At 44.1% G+C, this 19857-nt stretch overlaps 1 protein-coding gene across 1 annotated transcript in view; it reads left to right on the top strand.

The window, feature by feature from the left end:
• The first annotated feature begins 2494 nt into the window (after positions 1 to 2494).
• LOC135256149 (death-associated protein kinase 2-like) overlaps positions 2495 to 19857 on the top strand; it is a 28202-nt gene continuing 10839 nt past the window's right edge. Inside the window, exons 1-8 of the mRNA XM_064337993.1 lie at positions 2495 to 2648; positions 3521 to 3679; positions 14741 to 14935; positions 16499 to 16658; positions 18676 to 18805; positions 19088 to 19136; positions 19235 to 19261; positions 19358 to 19510. Of these exons, the coding sequence (XP_064194063.1) occupies positions 3603 to 3679; positions 14741 to 14935; positions 16499 to 16658; positions 18676 to 18805; positions 19088 to 19136; positions 19235 to 19261; positions 19358 to 19510 (791 nt within the window). The 5' untranslated portion in view covers positions 2495 to 2648; positions 3521 to 3602. The remainder of the gene's footprint in view (positions 2649 to 3520; positions 3680 to 14740; positions 14936 to 16498; positions 16659 to 18675; positions 18806 to 19087; positions 19137 to 19234; positions 19262 to 19357; positions 19511 to 19857) is intronic.

Consider the following 19857-nt stretch of genomic DNA (forward strand, 5'->3'; position numbering starts at 1 on the left):
TATCAGAATTCCAGTTTGGGCCTGTTTTCTACTGTGCTGCTGAATAACATACAGCTTAGTTTCTCCTAACTGCTCTAAGATAGGTAATGTTCTTTGCCAAAGGACAGTACCTGTGACAAATGCATGATATGTCCTTAGGTAGGGTTCCTCGTGAATATTCATAAATATACCAGCAATCAGCTGGAACCTCTAGAGCTCAAAGAAAGCAGGATCTGCCCGGTTGGTTACTGTAGATAATCTGTGGCCGTGTGCTGCGGCTCCCTGCTTCCTCCGAGGAATTGTTTTTCCTCCTTTGTGTGTGGAATGTGTCTTGGCTTGCCTCAGTGAATGCTTGTGAATCATACTGCGTGTTGCAAGGTCTGGAACCTGAAGAACAATCACAGAATAGTCTTCCTGTGGGGGGTGTTTCTAAATCAGTAGCAAGGCTGGTTTTGTGCTTATGCCTTTGTAAATAACGGAAACCCCTCTGTAAAAAGTAATGATTAAGATACTTAAAACACATCAGGCAAACCTTAGGTCATTACACTACTTAAATGGCATGCTGTTCTGACCACAGACATTTCAAGATGGAAAACTAATTAAAGCTTAAAGGCCAGCAGACCAATACCATGGCTATCTATGGAGTACAGTATGTTGTATTTTAAAAGCTGAAGTTTTCTCTTGGTATAGTTGACATTGTACTAGTCTTTTTTTATTTAACATTTTACTCCAACCTTAGCGCTGTATGACTTCTATTTCTCCTCTCTGAATGTATGCTGATGTGTTTTCAGGACCAATAACCTGTGTAAATGTTTATCTACAGAAACAAAAGTGCATTGTAACAGTGTCTTATGAAACTCCTATGAATTTTGGCAGCATAATTTATATCTTGTATACACTCTTTGGCCACTTCATTAGGTGACAGGAGTGGCCCCTGGTGTGGTCTTCTGCTGCTGTAACCCATCTGATTCGAGGTTTGACGTGGTGTGCATTCAGAGATGCTCTTCTGCATACCTCGGTTGTAACAAGTGGTTATTTGAGTAACTGTTGCCCTTCTATCCGCTCGCACCAGTCTGGCCATTCTCCTCTGACCTCTGCCATCAGCAAGGCATTTTCACCCAGAGAACTGGCGCTCACTGGATATTTTCTCTTTTTCAGACCATTCTCTGTAAACCCTAGAGATGGTTGTGCATGAAAATCCCAGTAGATCAGCAGTTTCTGAAATACTCAAATCAGCCGGTCTGGCACTAACAACCATGCCACGTTCAAAGTCACTTAAATCACCTTTCTTCCCCATTCTGAAGCTTGGTTAGAACTTCAGGAGATCGTCTTGACCATGCTTACATGCCTAAATGTATTTAGTTGCTGCCACATGATTGGCTGATTAGATATTTGCGTTAATGAGTGCAGTTTGCAGTTGAACAGGGTGACCTAATGAAGTGGCCGGTGAGTGTATATTGTCCACAAATCTGGCTACAAACTCTTTAAAGAACTTACTGGTATCTAGACGGAAAGGGTTCCGGTATGTGCTTAGGGTAGTGCTGCCAACTAGTGATTTTTGGACCCTCTAGAGACTCCTCAATTTTGTATACCCAATCATGCTCTCGCTTCGATGCTCATTTCAACCTCGGTTCTTTAATTGGGAGAGCACAAACACGCATGCTTACATGCCCTAGTGTCCGTCTATGGGTATACGTGTATGTGTGTCTTTTTCTCCTGTAGGTGGCATCAATGTCTTAATATTATAAAAGCACACAGAGGAGGCACTGAAATACTCTATACTGTACAACAGTAAAAAATGATTGGCAATGGATTAAATTAAGTTGCATTCGGACTCTAGGTAATGTCACCGCTGTATGTGGTAATTCCATCATAGCTGCTCATTTTTGTGTAGCAGAACTTGCGCATCTCTGCCAGCTGTCTATTAGAGGCTGAAATGTTACACTGTCACGCTCTGCAGAATTTGATTATTATCATTGCTATGTGGTACTCTTATTTGGAACTCTTGTTGGCCCAAAAAGAATGCGGGGCATTACTAACAGAGTGTCTATTTGGCACAGATGACAAGTGAACAGGAGCATTGAATGGGCCTGTGTTGTCCTTTTAAAGTGGCAACAGCCAATTCCTGAGTAGCTTTGGGTTTCATAGATGGAACAGATAAAGCTGGGCAAAAGGTAAAGCGACAACCACGGCAACACTTTAACAGGACCTTTGAAACATCCACAAAAGAAAATGTGAGCAAAATACACCGTTAAATTGAATTTTTACAACAACGTAGCAAACCCTTCAACATAATGCTTTTGAAGTGTAGAAGAAGTATGTTGAGAATCGTCCCCTACTGACAGCCAAAGAATTGTCCAATTATATCGAGCCTATTTATCGAGTATGAAATGTTGTAATCCAAGTGTTGTATGTAATGCTATCTATTAAGCCTAGATTACAGTAATATAAAACAGTGTGAAAATGTGTTTGGACCAACTGCGCCCTCTTGCATAATCAACAGACAGTGCCTGTTGCAGACCTACAAACACGTGAGCGCGCAAGAGTGCAGCGGAGCGCGTAGCGGCTCCTGAGATAAAACGCTTGCCTATTCGGGATAAGCGTTGACACTTCTGTCGAGCAGAGTACAATGCGGCGGTCTGAGAAGTCGAGGGATTCATTTTTATAAGGTGAGAAACATAAATCTTAACTTTATCCAAACTAAATGCAGTGCAAACACACATACAAATGGGGTTTCATATTTGCGATTTGGCATATAATTGGTATGATTTGGGTTTAATGTTTAATTAACATGTACGCTCATACCTTTCATACAGGTACCGCGTATCATAAGTCAATAGTGAATTTGACAAGCCAGCCTAGACAATAAACAAGAATTGCGTAATCGTTTTATTTTTTTCTACCCTTCTAGCTGATGTTACTGTTTAACAGCGATGACAGGTTTCCTTCAGTCATGCTCGCCTGTTGAGAAAAATGACAAGTAGCCTATACTCATACAATAATGTGGAGAGAGCTAATATATTTAGAACTCGTGTTAACGTTTGATAGGTGTTAAAAGTGTGTATGATTGAATCGTTCAGTAACATTTAACAAGTTGTTCTTCGGGGCACAGAAAACTGACAGACGTGGGTTGGTGTCCTGTAGCCTACTAACATGCCATTTAAAAATGTCTTGGAATTAATGGTTTTCCATCTTTACAAATGTGTATGCCCTAAATAATTGTATTTCGAAACCAACGTAAACTATACTGTCGATAATTTTGTATAATTGCGTTGTGTTACCTATGATGGGGCAGGTCAAGTGACAGTGACTGAGTTCATCTCCTGCTGAGATATACTGTTAGACATTGTACCCTCGCAAGACAGTGTCTTTCGGCGTTTCTGCGTGAGCTCGGTGGGGTTCAACGACTGAACACGGTCGTTTTGGAGAGCTCTGCGAAATTCGTTCAAACCATAATGGAATGTGTAGAGCGTGAATCAACATGCGGGGACGGCGTTCACTCCCCTCGCTGTGTATAACAGCCCCCCCCTTAACTTCACAGGTCTAGCCTTTCGCGTCTGACGGGAAATCGGCTGAGCAACGTGCATTGAGTGTCGTACCTTTGAGGGGAAAAAATAACATCCATGAGGACTGCGGGAATGGACGTGTTCAAGCAACAAAAAGTGGAAGATTTCTATGAAATCGGCAAAGAACTGGGGAGGTGAGTCTTAAAATAAAAAAAAGAGAGAATGCTGTGACGTGTTATAAAACACCGACTCGCACGTGTGCTGTACACTGCATCCAGGTCATTTCATTTGCATAATTAATGCAGATAATTGAATGCGTGAAGACGACGGGCGCTGCTGTCCATTTGTCTTCAATTGGTAGATTGTTTCCCTGTTGCATGAAATTGTGCCACTGTCTTTCGTGTTTGGGCGTGCTAGTTATATCTGGTTCAGGGTAGAAGTTACAGCGGGTTAAAAAACCAGGGCTCTGAGGTACAGTCCAGTTGAGTGATGAATCAGGCTAAGATTACAGATTTTTACACTTTAATCTCTGGTTTTCCTGATACAAATGTCAAAATACAAGAGCTGTTGTACATAAAGGACTGCCTTTGAGAGTAGCCCTGGACAGAAAAAAGTGTGGAAAATAAATGGTTTAAGTGGCTCTTATATTTGGGTGAATGCTGACATCTCACTCGTTTTGTCTTTTCACTGCTGCAATGATGCTTTTGCATTCTGTGAGTGCTTATTATCACTGAGCACTGCTCAACGAGTTCCCCAACTTCACAGAGCGCCGTAGATGACACGCCACCACGATTCAACTAATCCAGGCACATTTGAATACGTTATTCAGAACTTTTTTAAAAGTGGCTTTTCAGTGGAAAATACTGGAAGACTGACTTTAACATACTCTATGTGCCAAGAGAGGGAAAATTGACTTTGTTATTTGCTTGAGCTACACATTGTTTTTCCTTCACACCAGACACTTTTGGGCAAATTTGCATACTTGCAGAGCTAGGAGAACTCAGCTGGAAAGGAATGTGTGTGCTACGCATGAGACGTACACACATACATCACCTCCTATAAGATTATTCAATAAAAAAATAGAATAAACAGGTATTCTTCATAATCAATGCGTAAACATTTATGAAGACATGGGCCAAATGCCAGAGGTTGTCATGGAGTGTGCTATATCGCTATTCATGTACACTACCCTGACTCCCAAGCCAGAATGGCTGTCTTTGAATGAGAGTAGCAGTGCACGATGTCATGCTGAATGCAAGGGTTCATCTGCAGTCTGATGCTGAGGTTTTCCTGAAAAAGTGCTCCTCAGCAATGGCAGTGTGTTTCTCTCTTGTGTACTTCCACATCTTTCATCTCCAGTGATGCCTGAAGCAGCTTAGCAATGCACTTTACAGTGGAAAAGGGGCCAGCCTGGTTCCAACACTCTAGAAGGAAAGGGGTATACTGAGCCTGTCTGGTTCCAGCTTTACAATGGGGAAGGGGTATTATGAGCACCATAAAAGTGCTCAATATGTGCTTGTTGAACAACCCTAACCCTAACCCATTCCAAAATCATGGGCATTAATGTGGAGTTGGTCCCCCCCCCTTAGCTGCTGTAACAGCCTCCACTCTTCTGGGTAGGCTTTCCACATGATTTTGGAACATGATTGCAGGGATTTGATTCCATTCAGCCATAAGAGCACTAGTGAGGTTGGACACTGATGTCGGGTGATGAGGTCTGGCTCGCAGTCAATATTCCAATTCATCCCAAAGGTATTTGATGGGGTTGAGGTCAGGGCTTTGGGAAGGACTGTCAAGCTCTTCCTCACCAAACTCAGCAAACCATTTCTTTATGGACCTCACTTTGTGCAAGGGGGCGTTGTCATGCTGAAACAGGAGAGGGCCTTCCCCAAACTATTACCAGAAAGTTGGAAGCACACAATTTTTAGAACGTCACTGTAAGCTGAAGCAGTAGGATTTCTCTTCACTGGAACTAAGCGACCCAGCCCAAACCATTGAAAACAGTCTCAGATTTCTCCTCTAAACTTTTCAGTTGGCGCTATGCATTTTGGCAGGTAGCATTCTCCCGGCATTCGCCAAACCCTGAATTGTTTGTCAGACTGAAGCACGATTTATCACTCCAGAGAACGCATTTCCACTGCTCCATTTTATGAAGTTCCCAACGAACAGTTCTTGTGCTGGCATTCCTTCCAGTGACAGTCTGGAACGCGATTGCAGTGATCGACACACACTTGCACTCAGCGGACTCACTGGGCTTGCCTTCCAGCACTCAGCGTGTGCCCTATGTTCATTACAGTTGACAGTTGACTGGGGCAGCCCTAGCAGGGCAGAAATTTGACAAACTGACTTGTTCGATAGGTGACATTCTGTGACAGTGCCACATTAAAAGTCAGCTGAGCTCGACTCATTCTACTGCCAATATTTGTCTATGAAGATTGCATGGCTGTATGCTTGATTTTATGCACCTGTTAGCAATGGGTGTGGCTGAAGTAGCCAAACTCACTAATTAGAAGGGGTGTCCATGTACTTTTGGCCATGTAGTGTATGAACAGACAAGAACAGATTTTGAGTAAGACCCCCCGACAGCTCTGTCAGCTAATTAAAAAAGGTGGCTAGCAAACTACTGATGTCATAGTACTGTATCCCCAATCCCTTATTATAAGTTAGGGTGTTCAGATGGTCATAGCAAAATTATTTTATTGGCTTGAAAACTTTCCGCATTTTTTGCAGTTTTTTGCAATTTCCTCCATTTGTATTGCTCCCCGTGGTTTTGGGGCATTTTGGATGGTAACTGTCAACTTTAACGTAGCCTATGATGTTATTTGTATAGGCCTACGCATTTTCACAATGGTCTATTTCCACATGCTGCATGGGAGAAACGAAGTGCACCAATGTATACAGATTCTGGAATGTGCTGCGATTAAGATTCTCATCCTTATCAGTTGTTGCAATCAGATGATTTTTGGCCCGTCGGCAGGGTTGATGCTCAGCGCTCCTTACAGTAACATCAGTGACAACAGACACTCATAAAAGACTCAGAACTTGCAACGTACAACATATTGTACCAAAACAAACTTTAAAAAAACTAAAATGGACTCATGACGACTGTTTTATTTTAGTAATGTAATTTGAGCATGCTCTATTTCTAAAATGTTCTGTGAAATTAAAGGAAAAAAAGCATGTTCTTTCTTTTCGTCATGAACCAAATTGAGCAAATAAACGCAGCAGCCTATCAATGTATTTCCCTTGTAGGCTGTTCATAGCAGCCAGCAACTGACCATAGATTTTTTTGAAAGTTCAAGCACTTGTTACTATTGCTACAGTTGCGCATGTTATTTCATTCCTTTCCCACTGGTGCGCATGAAATCTATGAATTCATTTAGCATTTTAACATTTAAAAAACACTCTTTTAGTTTTCCGTGAATTATAATAACTCTGCCTTGACTGCTCTGCGACTTCAGCCAACATTTTTCGTGACAAACACCCAGCTTTAATTATGGGGTTCACTCTCCCATCACTCATGCTGGGATGATAGAAGGAGGGCCCCGCCTACTTTCTAGATTGCATTATTCAGCACTGGATTTGTGGAAGCCCTTATTCATGGGGATTTTCACTTCATGCACTACAGATTGATATTTACTCTGTCCATTTATGTTGAGTACGTTTCAGAAAACAGCAATTATAGTACCCCTGCACGGAATTAGATTTGAAAAATTGGGCCATTTCCTTATTTACTCCATTACTCCCCCAATACAACATATGCCTCTCAGTTAGACAACAGTCCCATTCACCAGGTGATAAATTCACAAAGGCCTCTGTGATTGGCTGCATTGTCCTGCCATTCCTGCAGCTGCTGCTGTCGGCCCTGCTAGTGGCATGTTTGGTATCTGTGGAGATAAACATCTCTCACATGTTTTTGGGTCCTGAGGTCTTCCATCCACCCAGAGAAGTTCCTATGGCAGGAGGAAATCGAGTCTATCATGTGTTTAAATATCTATGAGTATATGAGGCTTATTGAGTAAATCATGTATTTAAATTTGTTTATTGGGGTTCTGGGGAAATTATGTGATAATGAAAAAGTTGGAGGCATAGGGAGGCATAAACACAAGGGGGAGGAGAGCTGGACTGACTCATCTCACGCCCCCAAACACGCCTCTCACAAATTCCTTTGGCTTTTCATATGCAATTCCATATTCGGTCACAACATTTAACAGGTATCTGTGGCACATTAGCCACACCCCCATCCCCACCCCCACTCCCATTCCATGCTCATTCTCCCCCCCCATGCCCCATGGTAATTTCTCTGCTTCTGTTTCATTTCTTTTGGCATAGATACAAGTGTGGCCGTCACTCTCCTGTGACCCTACCTGCGGCTCTTTTCCTTTATGTCTGTGGAGTCATCCTCGCAGTCAGACCTAGGTCAAATACATATTTGTTTTGGATTCGAATACTTTTCTGTGCTCTATTGGTCTTGCCTGGTGTAATTGAGCTGGCCAATATGACCAGAAGGCGGGGTTTGCACTTTTTGAGAGTATTCCATAGGTACCAATACACCAGACAAGATCAGTAAAGTGTAGAAAAATATTTGAATCCAAAACAAATACTTATTTGACCCAGGCCTGCACGCATTGTTGAGGAAGAGGCATTGGTGTCCCAGTTCTGGCCAACTGAGTACAGATGTGTGGTTTCTAGCTAGAGGAAGTGAAAGGTTGATGATTGATGTCTGGATATCTGTCCCTTGGGAAACATGTGCTTGTTTGCATGTTTCTCAGACTAGAAGTGCCAGTCACAGGTCTAGAGAAGAACTTTACATTTAATCACCCAATTAGAACACCCGCAGGCCATACGTGCCTCTACTTGTGTGTGTGTCTGGAAACGTGACTGTTTGTGTGTGTGTTTGTGATTCATGAAGTTGATCCCACTGTGTGCCCTATAGTAATAATGACAGCCTATAGCATGGATTTCAGTAATTTAGGTGCAGAGGATGGAGCAGCAAAATCCACATTGTTGCTAATTTCTCTGAACTAGGAGAGCTGACCAAGATGCATTTCCTGCTCGCTGAATCAATGCGCTGCACTAGAACGTTTTTAGCATTTATTCCGTTGTGGCCCAGAGTGGAACGGCACCTGTCGCCAGCGTGCAGAATTGGAGGGCCAGAACCAGAGTCAGAGTTCGGTCAGCTGAGAGAGCACGGGCCTGTCTGATCGAGGAGAGGAGAACTCGGGTGCGATGCTTCCTGGGCAGAGTCTCAGTGGGAATCAAATGCTTAACGATCTCTCGTGTTTTGTTTCTCTCTATTTTCAGTATTTATAATGAACTTGACCAAAGTATTAAGCCTAAAAAGGTTAAAGGTCACAACGCATTGTCGGTATCGGCTAGCACCGTTCTTGGAAAGGTGGCGGTCACGGTCACGGCTGAGCCACTGGAGTGATAGACAGGTGGCGGTAATCCCTGAGGAGCAGAGGCGTACAGCAGACTTATCCTGGGATTTGGCGGATGTGTTTGATGTATTTATAGCAGGGGGAATGGCGTCCACTGGGGTGGCAGGCTGTTGGCATAGTGTGCTGTGAGCTGTCTATCTCTGCTGTTGACTAGGTGACAAATAGGCACGCTTCTTTATTTAATGTGCTATCGAGAGAGCACCCCTTTCTCCCACGTCTGGTATTCTTTACTGTTTCTGTACACCCTGATGTTTCGCCATGGAAACCAGCATGGGTCTGAACTGAAATGAAGGGGGGGGGGGGAGGGTCGCAATTAACCCAGTGCACCACTGGGATGTGGTGACATGGGGATGTGATGGTGTGTGATTGTGTAATTTTAGGGCTGTAGAATTGTGTGATTGTAGGGCTGTAGAAGGACTGTGGAATTGTGTGATTGTACAGTAGGGAAGTTCACAGAAGTCTGCCTCTTATCAGACCCCAAAAGACAACAGTCTGTTTACTGTGCCGACAGGGAGTCAGCAAATGTGATTAAGAGAAAGCGCTCAGTTGCAAAACATCCGATTGGATCAGCATTATGTAAAACTTAGGTTCTCCATAATACAGTGGAATCATGTTTTGTATTGTTGGAAAGCCGATGTCATGGGGAACAAGTTGATGTTTCAGCTACCAAGGTTAATCCAGTGTGGTATGCCTACAAGCCAGGATTAATTGTTGTACTGTTTTGTCATCATTGTATACTTGTGTGGCTGTAGGGCCGTAGAATTGTGTGGTTGTTCATTTTCTGACAGCTGAGAAATGCATCTGAATGTCCCGCAGCCATTGACTGCCTGAGCTCACAGCCACCCTGCAGCTCAGCCAATCAGATTGGCTGGTCAGACCAGCCCCTCAGCATCAGCTGTGGAGTAGTGGGATCTCCACTATTGGTCAAATGCTGTCACGCCCACAGACAGAACTGGCAGAACGGGCCATAAGTAGTTAGAGATCTATTGTCTCCCTCATATGGGTTTAGTGGTCTAACAAAAATGTGCTCATCATCAATCTCTCTTTCCAGATGATCTGTAATGCTCCACAAACCTGCACGCAGCACCTGCTCTGACCCAAGCCCTGTGACTATACAGGAAGAGAAGAAAATTCATCTCAAAGCATCAAACATTACCTGCAGCATCATACCGCAAATCCCCGCAATAAATATGCCAGCTCTGGTTGATTTAATTGCAATACTATATTGCAATGTAGAAGTGGTGGCATGCATACTGTAGCCTCAGGGCAGCCAGAACCAGTCACTGTGCTTGACAGTAACTGGATGAATTATTATTCCCAGCAGTTTAGCGCAGCTGTTTGGTCTGTGCTGATCATTTTGCGTTTGGTTCACAGTGAACTACTTCAGTGATTGACAGCTTGGTCAGGTGGGAGTGGTTCCTCCTCTGAAGCCAACTGCACAAACGTTGAAAGCCAAAACGCCCTCCTGCTGGGGAGCTGGCTGCTTTTGTGAGTCTCTTGAGGGATTTGTTTATTTAAGGGATCCATTCATTTCAGTTCTTAGCTCTGTGGTTCCTGATTGGCTGGAAGGAGTTACACCAGCCACAGGGACCAATGGCAGGCCTTCATGTGCTTGGCTAGGATGGGTGAAGTCTGGTTGTGTACTGTGTAACAGGCATAATGCAGCATTCACTATCTCTTATTAATGCCACTAGACAAGTGGCAGTTATGTTAGACCTCACTTTGTTTAAATTATTTCTCACTCACTCACTCACTCACATAGTCAAACACAGCTCACTTTCTTACTTGGCCACTTATTAAATCAAGCATTGTCTTTAACTTTTGGCTTACAAACCAATGCAAGTGTTTACTTTTTTTAAAGGTTTGCCATTAAGGAATCCAGAGTCAGATTATCAGTCATTTTTATTGTATTGCGGTTCCAGGGAGAAATGTGTGTCACAGTTCATATAGGACAGTGCATATTCTGTAGAAATGGATATGGTACACAAGCAGTGGGAAAGTGGGGCAGTATAATTGAGGTCATACCTCACTGCGGCTTGTTCAGTGGATACAGGCAATTATACCTTACAAGCCTGGACTGTTTTGATATGTGAACCTGTGAATTGTGCATTCCTCTGGCAGTGTACTCATAAAACAGCAGTGTGATGGACACACCCTGTTTTTATGCCTGATTCTGTCTTTGTGAGTCTGTATCTGTGAAAGTATGTGTGAGCCTGTGTGTGAGAGAGCATGTGAGTGAACGTGTGTGTGAGAGCGGCATGTGTAACTAAGTGAGTGGGTGTGTGAGAGAGCATGTGTTAGTGAGTTTGTGAGACGGGAACGAGTGTGAGAGCGAGTGTGTGTGAGTGAGGTAACACCTCGCTCTGGGGTACTTTGCGTGTCAGGGGGCAGGGGATTTTTGACAAGAACAAATGGTAAATGTTGGAGATCCCAAATTGGGCACCCCCTGGGGGGGTAGGAGGGGCTGAGGAATCTTCCAGAGAGTCTGATCTGCCCCCCCCCCCCCATTATATTGCCCCCTGAGGAGCCAACAGGTGGAGAGGCCAAGAAGGCTAGGATTATTAGACATCATGGAAGATTCCTGAGTATGTTTTATTTCAATATACTAAGAAAGAATTATCAATGTCCATTTAGTAATTAGTGCCAAAATGTTTGTATTTATTTGCACATTAAGAAAGAGACCATTTTTGATTCAAACAGGATCTTTATCAGGATAACAAAGAACAACAAAAGAGATTTCAGATTCTCATGTACTTCTTGCCTTTGCCAATATACGCACACACACACACACACACCTTGTGTACTTATACACTACATGGCCAAAGGTATGTGGACACCTAAACATCACACCCATATGTGCTTGTTGAACATCTCATTCCAAAACCATGTGCATTAATATCGATTTGGACCCCCCCCATTGCTGCTGTAACCACATCGACTCTTCTGGGAAGGCTTCTTGGAACATGGCTGCAGGGATTCGCTTCCGTTCAGCCCCAAGAGCATTAGTGAGGTTGGGCACTGATGTTGGGTGATAAGGCCTGGCTTGCCTGGTGTTCCAGTTCATCCTAACGGTGTTAGATGGGGGTGTGGTCAGGCTCTGCCCAGGCCACTGAAGTTTGTCCATACCAAACTAGGCAAAACATTTCTTTATGGGCCTTGTTTTGTGTACAGGGCATTGGAAAGGGGAAGGGCCTTCTCCAAACTGTTCCCACAAAGTTGGAAGCCTACAATGCTCTAGAATGTCATTGTATGACACATTGTACTGGAACAATGGGGCCTAGCCCCAAACCATGAAGAACAGCCACAGCATTATTGCTCCTCCACCAAACTTTACAGTTGGCACTCTGCATTCGGACAGGTGGAATTCTCCTGGCATTTGGAAAAACCCAGATTTGGCTGTCAGACTGCCAGATAGTAAATCATGATTCATTACTCCAGAGAAAGCCCAGCACTGCTCCAATGTCCAATGGCAGTGTGCTTTACACCACTCCAGCCATATTGCACATGGTGAACTTAGAATTGTGTGCGGCTGTTCAGCCATGGAAACCCATTTCATGAAGCTCTCGACGAACAGTTCTTGTGCTGACATTGCTTCCAGAGGCAGTCTGGAATTTGGTAGTGAGAGCAGAAACTGAGGACAGACAAGTTCTGTGAGCTTGTGTGGCCTAGCTCTTCGTGGCTGAGCTTTTATTGCTCTTAGATGTTTCCACTTCACAATAATAGCACTTACAGTTGACCAGGGCAGCTCTAGCCAGACACAAATTTGATGAACTGACTTGTTGGAAAGGTGGCATCCTATGACTGTGCCACATAGAATGTCACCGAGCTCTACAGTATGACTCATTCTACTGCCAATGTTTATCTGTGGAGATTACATGGCTGTATGCTTGATTTTATGCACCTGTTAGCAATGGGTGCAGCTGCAGTAGCCAAACCCACTAATTAGAAGGGGTGTCCACGTACTTTTGACCTTATAGTGTATACTGTACATAATTCCAGTACTACATTCAGTGTTGTTTTATGGATAAAGCTCTCCCTAAGCATTAGAATTCATGAGGAATAATGTTTAAATAAATAAATAGCCTTTACATTCAAATGGTGCATTTCACTGCCCCTTCTGCAGTACATAAGTTGCCATTCTTTGGCGCTTCTGTGACTATACAATATGCCACCAGCACCTGATCTAGGATCAGCTTTCTGTTCCATAACCTTGAGCTCCACCATTACATGAAAAGTTGGTTGGTGAGCCCAGGGTCACTGCTTTGGCTTGGGGGGTGTCTGTGTGTCTGGCCTGCTGTGCTGGGGGGTGAGTATCATGGCATTCCTGCCATTGCTGGTTGCAGATGGCTTCTATCTTTAGGGCAATACGTATCCAATCAGACGCTTCTTCTTGCTGAGGAAGCGGGGAGTAAGCTTACTCAAAGTGCCAGACAGAAACAGGAAAAAACAGAACGGGATTAAACGATTCAGCCTCCGAACTGATGACGGGGGCCAAATTGTTTAATCCCGCTTTTTCTTCCGATGGTCTTGTCTGACCGTTCTTGTCACAGGCCTTGAACAGTGTGACGCGCTGTTTTTAAGAGCATTGGGGCCATCCAGTCCGTCCGTGTCGTGTCGTATTGTGTAAACAAACGAGTGAAAACAGTCATGGCCTTGTTGCTTTCAAAATAACCCACCGTCAAGCGACTCAAATTGGAACATGAAATCATGTTCGTACTTTATATATCTATCCATTCCTTATGAGCGATAAAAATATAGACGCTTTGAACTTGGCTTGTGACTGTTATGAAAGAGTAATTTTACACCCCCCTCCCTCTCTTCCTTCCACCTACCGAAATGGTATGGGATGAGCATATTCAAGATATGAGAATATTGGCAGGATGTGGGGGGTGGGTCTTTGAAACAATTGCTTTTGGCGCCGGAAGGAAGCGCTCATTACTGCATGTGCGGACATGCAGCACGGGGAGACCTTTCTGATACAAATATGTCAGCATGCATGATACATATTAGACCCGTCCTGCCCTGCCTGCAGATTAGTCCACGTCTGACCCAAGTGGACTCTGTTGAATACAGAGTTGGGTCACGTGTGACCCTGTAGTCTGGATCCAGAATTTTTGTGTGACTTGCGTTCCCTGTGATAATGCTGCAGGATGGGAATGGCTCTTTGTAATTTGCTGTGCTTTCTCCAAATTTTACGACGTATTGCTTGCACCGATTGTCACTTCACAGGAGTAGCTTCATAATGTTCATAGTGTTTAAATTATAATTAATGATTGAATAAAAATATGTAATACACATAAATATGTAATACACATATAATTCAATAAATAGATAAATAGATGATATACTCAAGCAGGGCAGTAGGTTCTGTCTACAGTGTAATAAGTGGTTTTAGTACCACAGCAGAAACTGCAGGCCAACCTTGAACATGCCCCTTTAACCCTGACACACACACACACACACACACACCCATGAGATTTGGAGCAGGTGTTGTAGGTGAGGTCACTGTTAACACAGATGTTCCCAAGGACAAGTGTGGCACGGTCCTGTGGCTCAGTGCTCACTCGAGCAGCAGGCTTCTGATGTGTAACTAACCTGGAACTGCCTCACAGTAAGCACACAGAACACGGAAGCACAGCCCATATTTGGAGTTCATGATGACGCAGACGCTCAATACCGCTGGTACCGAGCAATAACATCCCCCGCTCACCTTCCGCTCACCTTCCGCTCACCTTCCCTATGCTCAAACTCTCGTTCCTGCGGTTGCCCCTGTCACCCCTAACCTCCCCTTCCCCCCCACCCGCTTCCCTGCAGCGGACAGTTCGCCATCGTGAAGCGGTGCCGCGAGAAGAGCACGGGACTGGACTACGCCGCCAAGTTCATCAAGAAGCGGCAGAGCCGGGCCAGCCGGCGCGGGGTGTGCCGGGACGAGATCCAGCGCGAGGTGGAGATCCTGCGGCTACCCCCTCACAGCGACACCTCAACAGCGGGTCATGTACACCGCAATACGTCACCACGCTCGTACAGTACCATTTTACCCCAACACATCACACACGTTACAGAACACCGGCAGCTACCATACGTGCCATCATCGAGATCACCAAAGTTACTCGGAGTACTACGTACCTACAGAGTCACACGTACATTTCCCCCGATCCAGTTTACCCATACCAGACACGCTTCACCTCAAGCCACATACGATTACCAGGTCACACACAGTTACCAGATTTTACCCCATACACGAGACACACACTTACCAAATTTTACCCCATACACAAGTCACACACAGTTACCAAACTTTACCCCATACAAGAGTCACACACAGTTACCAGATTTTACCCCAAACAGGAGTGACACACAGTTATCAAACTGTACAAAATGCAAGAGACACACACACTATACAGTGTGTAAGAGAGTTTGCAAGTGCAGCCATCACGGTGGCTTTCTCCTGCACTGAAGAAAGTGGAATGAATGGCGCAGTTTGAGTAAATAGCTGATTTTGTGTGGGGTCCTCTGTGTGCATGTATGTACGTGTACGTGGGTGCGTGTTTGTGTTCTGGCTGTGATGTACAAGGGGAACACGGAGGCCCCATTAAGCCTAATTAACTGGTCAATTCAATCAGCCAGACCAGCAAATAACATCCAATGCCATAAACATTCCGGGTGCTCTCCACAAGTAGAGAGAGAAGTCTCTGCTGGTGGGGAATATAGCTGGAAATATGACTTACTTACCAAAGGTTCTATTTTTGGGAACTCTGACATGGTCTAAATATAATATGTGCATTAGTTCTTTCTATTTTGCAAAGGAACAAAACTGTGCAGTTAGGATGCGGTTAAAGTGATGAAATCTATTCAACAGCAGTGCTATCACCACTCAGTTTTGGTTCTGTGTGAGCTGTTAGCATAAGATTAAGACTCTCACTGGTTTTCTTTACCACCGAAATGTGATAACATCAGAAACAAGCTGTGAATTTTCTTTCCATCAGCATTTCAGCATTTTGACAGTGTTGAATTTGTTCCCTTTTCTATGAAAGATATTCATTAAAAGTTTTTTATATTTGTATTATTTTAAATCATAATTGAGTAACTATGTAATATATAATAACCATTTCACACACTTTATACCAGTGTTTAAAATAGGTTAAAAAAAAAGAAACAAATACCAAACAAAAAAAGAAAACCGAACAATCCAGTTTTTCCCAACTCTCGGAGCACACAAACCACTCAACGTGTTTTCTGGGCACCTGTACTGTAAGAGAAGAGAAAGAATGTCAAAATGTGTAATTCATACTTGAAATATATTTCAAAATGCCTGCTTGCACTATGCTAACAGTCCATAGGTGTAATATATCTTACGTTATGTTATGTTATGTTATGTTATGTTATGTTATGTTAATATGTGAAGTGTTTAATTTGACCGATGACCGGTGTCAATGTCAATGCGAAATCCGTACTTTAATTTTTCATCTCAGGACCCAGCTCAACCTCGATCCATTACCCCATGTTACAGTGTGTTTATTATAATATTTCATACGACGGAGTTGAGATGTAAGTGAAGGTTTGTGCTTGAAGTCATGTGTGTTTGTGCTGCAGGGTCTCTGGCGGTGAGCTGTTTGACTTCCTGGCGCAGAAGGAATCTCTGTGCGAGGAGGAGGCCACGCAGTTCATTAAGCAGATCCTGGAGGGGGTCCACTACCTGCACGCCCGGAAAATAGCGCACTTCGACCTGAAGGTAGACGCCCCCCCGCTTCCCACAGCAGCGGCTTGCCGCTCTCCCTCCTGCCCTGACGCGGAGGTCTACATCAGTGGGCGGGTGTTGCTGGTGGGGGGATGTCCTCGCTTTGTAGCCGCCACCTGCTAAACGGGCTCCGACCCCATGAGCCGGCAGACTCAGACGCGAAGCCGCGGTTTCCTGTGCCATACAGGCGCCTGTAACAGGCGGCTCAGTGACTAGCTTATTGTGTATGACGCCTCACAGAGTAGGCCTGTGTGGTGTTGTATTCACTGGGTGATTTCCACTCTGAAAATGGTAACTTGCTTTTGGTAGGTGCCATAGTAACTTAATTAGCATGGTAACTTGCAGTTTAAGGGAAGCCGGTATCACTGTGCGTTCTAAATGCTGGTGAGAAAATGTTATCGATTCATGATTAATTCATACAGCAGTGGCGGCAGCTGCAACACCAGACAATATGGCCTCTTCTCTGCTGAGCTACAGTCATGGAAAGTAATGACTTATTTAGCATGCTGCTAGTAAATTGACCTTGCTCCACATACAAAATCATCACTTGTCATTCAGTTTCACCGCCGTGGCCTGTACTGCTTGTAAAAGCAGTCATCGCCGCGTGCTGCCGACAGCTGTCGTACGTGTTGTGTCAGGTGTGCAGTGACACAAATCACTCTGGCACTAAATAGAGGTCTCTTTGGTGAGATCGGAGTGGAGGGTAATTGTGGGGGTGCAGGACGGGGTACCAGTTAAAGGACACGCAAAGTTACGTGCTGCTGCAGGTGGAAGAGGTGTGCACATGGCTTTCGGTCTCCACGGTCGACTGTAACCAGTGTCTACAGCTGCCAGTGGATCTCTCTTTCTAATCTAAACAACACGGTGCATCAGACAACGTGTTGTTCTGGGTAAAGTTCAGTTGCGAAATCGCTTGTGTTTGGCCATGACATAGCCAATGCTGTCCTAGCTGCTGTTGCAAAATGTGTTATGTGGAAGGATTTTTGAGAACGATAAAAATGAAAGAAAATGCTTTTCCTCACGCTGGGAGAGCCTCCTGCCATCATTCCTGGAAAGCGTTTAGTGCGTTCAGACCTGCCCATGTTCCGTGTTGGGTTAGCAAGGATGCAGGCTTGCACAGACGTGCCACAGGGGACGTGCAAGGATGCCACCTACGTAAGCTGATACCAGATCAGCTCCATCAAGCTTCTTTCTGACGTGTCATCTCTTTGCTTTCAAATAATTTCAACTGAGACAGCCAGTCAGTCTGCAAGGCCCGATGGAGAGAGGCCTTGGTACGGCTGAAGGCTCACGCACACTCCCAATCAGCTGCCTGTCGCCACAGATTATCTCTATGGGGAAACTGCATTATAAACATGAACCCATTTCAGGGGGTCTGAAAAACAGAGACCTCTACAAAGGAGTTCTTCTGCAGCCATGTTGTTCATTTATTTAACCTTGTGTGAGGTCAGTCATCATGTTCTTAAGCTCCTACAGTCTCTGAGAATATTTGTTGTTGATGCTGGTGTCATGTGACCCTTTGATTTGATTATGATCAATATATCTAATTTAATTGTAAAAGGAACCTTAGTTAATTACTGATGGCTCCGTTTGACTTCTTGTCCTTTCTGTTAATCAACTTAATTTACTTTCAGTGTTACCATTTGCATCCCTTGATGCAATAATGAAATAAAAACATTTTTTAAAATAAACTCTTGTAAGCCTGGTTTGATGTTGTTTTTACACATGGTACATTGAGAAACAAACAGTGTTTCTCTTGCGAATTTAAGGTTATGCATTGTTATAAGATGCTTCTTGTAACACATTAAGAATTTGCAATGTAAATTTGCAAGGCGATTGCTGTGTAATTGAAATGCAATATAATTCATGAAATTGTGAAACTGTTTAGATAGATGAGGATATTGAGTTAATACACTGTCCCTTGCAGCTGGGACATAATCGATAAATACACTGTACTCTCTCTGGTAGAGGATAATGATATAATGATGAATAAATTCTCTCTAACACACAGCCAGAGAATATCATGCTTCTGGATAAGAACCATTCCTTGCCAAGGATCAAGATCATCGATTTTGGCCTGGCTCACCGAATCCAGGAAGGAACAGAGTTCAAAAACATTTTTGGAACTCCTGAATTTGTCGGTAAGTAATTCTGCCAAATTTTATCCTATGTATGAGTGGGCATCTGTGCATGTAGAACGTGTGTGCATGTGTGTGTTTGCGTGTGCATGTGCTTGTGTGTGAGTGTGTGTGTGTGTGTGTCTGTGTATGTGTGTGTGCATGTGTGTGAGCACCCCAGCTATGTGGATGGACTGAGAGTACAGCGTTGTTCTGTATGTTACAGTAAATGTACAAATGGCAGCACAATGTTTTTCTCTGTTACAGCGTTTGTGTGCTGATGACTTCTCTGGTCTCTATTTTCAGCTCCAGAGATAGTTAACTATGAGCCCCTGGGACTAGAAGCAGACATGTGGTGAGATTTCTTCATTGTGCCTTTCTATATTGTGCTCATAGCCACTCCCCCTATAATGCATTTCAGCAGATTAACCTGCCCGTTGCTTCTGTCCACAGGAGCATAGGAGTCATCACCTATATTCTGTAAGTACCAAAAGCGGGATTATGAGGTAAAGTAATCAAAAAGAGTTGCATTGTGGGACATGGTACAACATTGACCTGTGCCCTCGCTCTCATCAGGCTGAGTGGCGCTTCGCCCTTCCTGGGAGACTCCAAACAGGAAACCCTGGCGAACATCTCGGGCATGAATTACGAGTTTGACGAGGAGTTCTTCGGTCACACCAGCGAGCTGGCCAAGAGCTTCATCAGACAGCTGCTGGAGAAGAACACCAGGTGAGCGTCCGCTTCTGCAGAGAAACGCCCATACGTGTTGCATCTGCAACCTTCAAAGCCCAGTTCAGACCAAAGATTCGCGACGCAACAAAACCGTTTAGCATGTTACTGAGAGGAGTTGCAGCAGTGTGAACCACTCTTCTCAGAATGTCTGATGCCGGCGCTTGCCATTGCAGCCGATTCAAGTTGTCTAATTACAGTTGGCCAGTTTAGAATGTTGCAACGCGTCGCCAGTTGCAGCTGGTCGCATCGCGAATCTTTGATCTGAACTAGGCTTTAGAAACTGTCCTAATGATGATGTAACAGACACTATTGGTAATTGAAAGCAATGGAGTTCTAGAACACTG

This window comes from Anguilla rostrata, chromosome 5, assembly GCF_018555375.3.
Source record: "Anguilla rostrata isolate EN2019 chromosome 5, ASM1855537v3, whole genome shotgun sequence".
NCBI lineage: Eukaryota > Metazoa > Chordata > Actinopteri > Anguilliformes > Anguillidae > Anguilla > Anguilla rostrata.